Here is a 6377-nt window from a genome sequence, read left to right as displayed (position 1 = left end):
AATGGGCAGAGGAGCTGAATAGACATTTTTCCAAAGAAGATATCCAAATGGCCAACAGCTATATGACAAGATGCTCAACATAGCTAATCATCAAGGAATGCAAATCAAAGCTACAATGAGATATAATTTCATACCTGTTAGATTGGCTATTATCAAAAAGATAAGCAATAACAGATGTTGGCATGGATGTGGAGAAAGGGGAACCCTTGTGCACTGTTGGGTAGAATGCAATTTGGTACAGCCACTATGGAAAATAGTATTGAGGTTCCCTAAAATATTAAAAACAGAACTACTATATGAGCCAGCAGTCCTATCTCTGGGTATATGTCCAAATGAAATGGAAACAGGATATCGAAAAAAATATCTGCACCTCTGGGTTCATTGCAGCATTAGTCACAATAGGCAGAGTATGAAAAAAAATCGTGTCAATCAGCGGATGAATGGATAAAGAAGATGTAACTGAATATATACCCAACCCCAACCCCATGCACACACCTTCAGTGAGCAGGAGAGAAGCTGAATACTGAGTTGAATCACCAATGACTAATAATTTAATCAACTACACTTACAAAATGAGGCCTGCATAATAAACCAAAAGTTTGGGATTCAGGGAGCTTCTGGGTTCATGAACCCATGGAAATACATAGAGAGCAGCGCACTCAGAGAGGGCAGGAAGACTTCTTCCCTTTTCCCATACCTTGCCCTATTCACCTTTTCTATCTGGCTGTTCCTGAGTTATGCCCGTTAATGTATAAATAGGTAATCTAGTAGATGATGGGTTATCTCTGAGGTGCGTGGGTCACTGCAGCCAACTCAAGGAGAGCCCTGCGGGGACCCCCAACCCACAGCTGGTTTGTCAGAAGCACAGGTGGCAATGTGGATTTGTGATTGTTAGCTGAAGTGTGGGAGGAGGGGCAGCCTTGGTGGACCAAGCTCTTTATTGTGGGGTCTGACACTATCTCCAAATAGAGGGTGTCAGAAGTGAGTTGAAAGGTAAGACCCAGAATTATTGTCGGTGACTGGAAACCTCTCACCTTCCTACACTAGGTACAGATGCTTAGGTATCCAATTTTGTTTCAAAATGAAGCCACCATATTTATATGTGAGTATTCTAATTGTTTTTTTAAGGAGGAGGAGAAAATGCTTGTCAATCCATTTTCCTTAATTTCAGTGAAGAGATATTTATCTAAGAAATTGTAATATTCATTTGTAATATTCCTTCTCAGGAGGATTGCATTCTTTTCCATTTTGCAAGACTGCCACGGCAATTTCTTCAATGTAGTTAAGTATTAAAGAGGCATTTGCTTATGCTTTTCAGATCACTGGAGATCTGGAAAGATTTACAAGTTTATGATATCCAAGAACTTGTCAAGCATGGGCCAAGAGTTTCATGGGGTTGTTTTTTTTTTTGGATGCTTGTGAGCAGGCTATAAAGCGGGTTCGGATCCCTTCATGTCAGTTGTGGCTTATTTTAACGTATTTAATATGATGTGGGCTAGGATCTGTAAAGGAAAGTGCGCCTATAGACCTTAGGAAATCAAACTATTCTTGCTCCCACTAGAGGCAGAAGGTAAAAAGGGCTAATTAAAGATGTAAGAATTAGGGGTTGCACGATGACGGTGTGTGGTAATAATAATTTGGGACGTAAAGGAAGATTTTGAGGAAGTCTCTATTCAAACACGGACTGTATGGGGAGAGGGGTCTTCTGAATTCAATAGCTGTCTAGTCACGGTGTATGCAACCATGAAATTTAGAAAAGTCACAGTGTTTGCAACAGTCCGTGCAAATATATGCATTTTGCCTGTTTGGGTGGCATGCAGTGTCTTGGGAGGAAACTTCTTTGCTGTCAGTAACGTGAGCATTTTTATCTTTGTCCTCCTCCCTGTAATTAAAAATTACGTCACAAATCCCCAGTCTAATAAAAGAGGCAAGCGAAACCCTCGCCGCAACTGAGAGCTGAACATCGCGCAGCCTTTCCTTCCTTCCCTAGAAGCAGTCTGAGCCAAGGTCTTCGCGGTTCTCCACGGAGCCAGCCCCTGCCCTCCAGTCCCACCCCCCTGCTTTTTGTTTCCATACTTCCTTCCGAGCAGCTCCCGCGCGCCCCCTGTCGGCGTTTCTCCCTCCCTCCGCGCGGGGCCTGCTCTACGCCTCAACCGTCTCAATCAGCCAACGAGGCTCTAGGTCAGCGGAGCCATGTTCCTTCTTCTGGTCCTTTTCACCGGCCTCGGGGGACTGCACGCAGGCCTCAGTGAGTCCACACACTCCCCTGTACCCCATCCGGGTTGCGGAGAGGACTTAGTTCGGTTGGTCCAGAATCCAAGCGCAGACCTCACCTTGGCCCCTTGCTTTCCCCACCTGTCATCTTGCCCTTGGCCTCAGGGTCTGTATACAGGAAGGTAGAAAGGCAGCTTCCCGGTGGAAAATCTTTTCTTTCTCTGGGGTGGTTTCCTCGTCTGTAAAATGGACAGAAATGAAAGCTGTGGTCCTTTCTGAATCCAGAATACTGTTCTTCTAGAAATAAGTGCATCTACACGAAGAAGCCAATTATCTTCTTGGCAACTGCCGTCCTCCACCTTCTCCATGGAAAATTGCAGATCGCCCTTGTTTTCAATATTCTGCTTTTTAAAAAAAATTTTTCCTGCAGATGATCCTGCTTTCTTGATGCATGTGTGTTTTATTATTTCCACACCTCTTTTCCAACACGTAATTTGTAGCCCAGTATTACCTAGTCAAACCGCCTAACGGGGAGAAGAGGGGTCGTGGTGATGGGTGTGTGTGTGTGTGTGTGTGTGTGTGTGTGTGTGTGTCTAGATAGAGACAGAGAATAAAAACCTAAGATCTTGACAAGAGTTAAGAAATTTGGGAGTTCCCATCATGGCTCAGTGGTTAACGAATCTGACTAGGAACCATGAGATTTCGGGTTCAATCCTTGGCCTTGCTCAGTGGGTTAAGGATCTGGCATTGCCATGAGCCTTGATGTAGATTGCAGACTCCACTTGGATCCTGAGCTGCTGTGGCGTGGGCTGGCTGCTACAGCTCCGATTAGCTACAGTTCCTAGCCTGGCAACCTCCATCTGCCATGGGTGCGGCCCTAAAAAGCAAAGGAAAAAAAAAAGAAAAGAAATTTGTAGGTGGGAATGACCAAAAGGGAGTGGAAAGGAAAAGCAGAGGGATAGATTATACCCCCAAAATTGGTAATGTACTTAGACAAAAAATTGGATTTAGAAATACTGTTAAGATTGCAAGCATCAGTCTAACTTTGCTCATTTTTTAATTTTAGGTCCTCATAAAACATTTCTGCATACCACAGTTCCTGAGAAGATTTCATCATCTGAAGCAATAAAAAATCCAGAAAATAATGTAATTGGGAAATCATATTTTTATATCTTAAATTGTATTAAGTTGCTTTTAATGTCAAGGCCATAGCTGCTGGATGGGAGCAGGAATTCAGTTCTTGGAGGCAGAGCTGACTGCCCAGGCCACTTTCACAACGAGGAGCATTTGGATGTGTGTTAATGTCTATGATTCTGTCTGTGTGTGTTTCTGTTGAGAATGAAGGATTCTAAGAAGGATCTACCAGGACCAGGGCTTGGGAGAGGCAAGCAAAGTGCTTGGCTCAGGCACCCATTTTAAGGAAGTGGCAAAAAACTGGGGTTCCTCTAGGACCAGACTTAGAGTGAGGCTGAATAAAGGTCAGATACTGTCTTTCTTTAAAATTTTGATTTTTTTTTTTTTTTGGTCATGGATTTGTTTTTGGAATTAATTTTAATTGTTTAAAATATTGTATTGAAATAGTATTTATCTTGATTACTGAGTTTTCTGCCTTGGGTGTGGCCAAAAATAAATAAATTAAAAAATAAATCAAAGTGTGGGGTGAGGGATGGGCAGGCCTAGGGGTCAGGCCAGAGGGTATCTTCCGTGGTTTACCTGCCCCATTGTGGGTGGTGTGTGCAGGGAGCATGTGCAGTACCCTGCTGCTGCTGCTGCTCCTTCTCCTGGTACCCAGTTTTTGCTCCCAGCTCTTTAGAAGTGGCAGTTAGGTTTTTGGTCTTTTTGTGTCTTGTTGTCCATAATTTGCCCCAACTGCACATGCATACAGCTCTTTTTGGTCCTTTATAGTTTGTGTTTTGTTGCTCAAGGAGCACTGCAGCAAAGGGTCCCAGGTCCCAGGTCCCAGGTCCCAGGTCCCAGGTCCCAGGCCCCAGCATGTCTCACTGCCAGGTATGCCAAGTAATGTTAGTCCAGAATTCCAAGAACAGAGAGCTGGTTGAGGCAAAAGAAAAAAAAAAGTGTTTATTTGGGGTTTGTTAGGATTGCTGCCTGGGAGAAACAGATCCAAGAAACACTTGAATTGTGTTTCACCAGACTACAAAATGAGAAAGTTTATAATGGCAAAAACTGCAAGGTTACCTTAATTGTTTATCAAGAATTGGGATTGGAGCTGTTAAGACTTGTGGTTGTCGAAGGGGAGGGGGAGGGAGTGGGATGGACAGGGAGTTTGGGGTTAGGAGGTGCAAAGTATGACATTTAGAATGGATAAGCAAGGAAGTCCTGCTGCACAGCACAGGGAACTATATCCAATCTCCTGAGATAGACTATGATGGAAAATAATATAAGTGAATATATGTATGTTGATGACTGGGTCACTATGCTGTACAGCAGAAATTGACAGAACATTATAAATCAATTATAATAAAAATTTTTGAAAAAAGTAAAGGTGCTATTAAGCAAGAATTGGTCAAGGTTCACAATGATTGCATAATTGGGAAGAAGATGGGGGAGCCTTAAAACTACATACAGGGTTGCACCTGGCAGCTGCTAGCATACATGGTTTTGAAGATGGTTGGCAGTGATCTTGAGTTTGATACAGTTCAGAAAATTTAAGTTCTCAGTGATACAGGAACATTTCTGAAACCCAATCCACCTGTTGACACCAGGCTGCATTTTGGATGCCTGAGCAATAGTTACTTTAATTTTTAATGATCTTAAATAAGTCATCAATTTTATCTCCATAAAAAGCAGTGCACTTTACTCATTAATTCAACTCAATAAGAGAATCTCTGCAAATGCTTGCTTCCAAGTCTCATCTGGAAGGGATTTTACTGGTAAAACCATATGAGCAAGCTTCTTTTTTTCCCTAGAGAAATATTATCCAAACAAAAGGAACATTTTTATTTTCTTGTATAGTGATTACTTGCACCCATGGCTATGCCCCAACAAAGTGACACACGTAGGTCTTTCATATTTCTGTAATTTCAAGGGAGCCATTATGTTCTTTAATTGTTGCAGTAAATTTTACTTGCACTTGAAAATTTGCTTCAAGTTTTGGAATAAAAACAACCACTTCTAGTAGTCGTGTATTCCACCAGACATTTGGGCAGAAAGACTGATGATACACAGTATGGAAAGTCATGACAGTGCCTGCTATAATTCGTGTATCTTCTTCATCTGAATTTTTCTTAATTCTCCAAATTTGTTGTATCACTTTCTACTGTACAAGAAAATCATTTCTTTCTTCTGCTAATCTGTTAGTATATGCTGGTTTATATTTGACTTTCCACCATTTCTGATGTTCAGTGAACAATTGCAAACTGCAAAAAGAGCTTCTAAAAGACTTTTCCTGAATTGATAAATTTCTATTGTTTGGAAAATTCATTATAAGATCGACACTTGGTGTTTTGGCATGCTGAGATTTAAATATGCACAAATAAAAAATACCGATAATAGTTTCAAAGCTTTTCAAAAAGAATTGAAAATATTGCATTTGAAAATCTTGCAGCTGTGTCAGCGAAACTCCCAAGCGTCCAAATTCAAAACTAATCATAAATGGGCTGAACTGTTGAAAGGGTTGTGAACTTGTGAACAAACTATAAATTGAACTTGAGCTATTATTTTTTTTTTAAAAGTGAACTTCCAATTTGCCTGTAAGAGCCAGTCTTTCCGTAGAAAAAAGCCAGATTTTATCTTATATAAGATTTCAGGAAGCCTGGTGTTCAGGGACTCCTGGACTTTTGGAAGGAGGAGTATTTAGGTATTGACAGTCTTTTAGCTGAGTTAGTGTGCTTAGCAGAGTAAGGCTGCTTATAGGCCATCTCATTTTCAGAATCCTTATCAGTGGAGCATCAGTGGAGGGAGTGACTTATGACTGACTCCTATGAGAAGCTATAGCTGTCACTGATTGGCTGACTTTAAGAAACTTGGGGCAGCCGCTGGGATTGGCTGGCTTTTAAAAGCTTCTAATTTAAGCGTGGCTGCTGTAGATGTGCTGATTTTCTGATTGTGCTCATCCAGAGAAGTTATCTCTGATGGTAGTTATTTCTGCATGCCTTGAGACTTTCACCAAAGAATAGTTCCCCCCACTCCACTTTTCAGTTTCA

At 41.5% G+C, this 6377-nt stretch overlaps 1 protein-coding gene across 1 annotated transcript in view; it reads left to right on the top strand.

Moving 5' to 3' along the window:
* The first annotated feature begins 1613 nt into the window (after positions 1 to 1613).
* LOC125121943 (disintegrin and metalloproteinase domain-containing protein 5-like) overlaps positions 1614 to 6377 on the top strand; it is a 91144-nt gene continuing 86380 nt past the window's right edge. Inside the window, exons 1-2 of the mRNA XM_047770235.1 lie at positions 1614 to 1619; positions 1991 to 2248. Coding sequence (XP_047626191.1) covers positions 1614 to 1619; positions 1991 to 2248 — 264 coding nt within the window. The remainder of the gene's footprint in view (positions 1620 to 1990; positions 2249 to 6377) is intronic.

The sequence above is a fragment of the Phacochoerus africanus genome, chromosome 3 (assembly GCF_016906955.1).
Source record: "Phacochoerus africanus isolate WHEZ1 chromosome 3, ROS_Pafr_v1, whole genome shotgun sequence".
Taxonomy (NCBI): Eukaryota; Metazoa; Chordata; class Mammalia; order Artiodactyla; family Suidae; genus Phacochoerus; species Phacochoerus africanus.
This window is presented reverse-complemented; position numbering and strand designations above follow the sequence as displayed.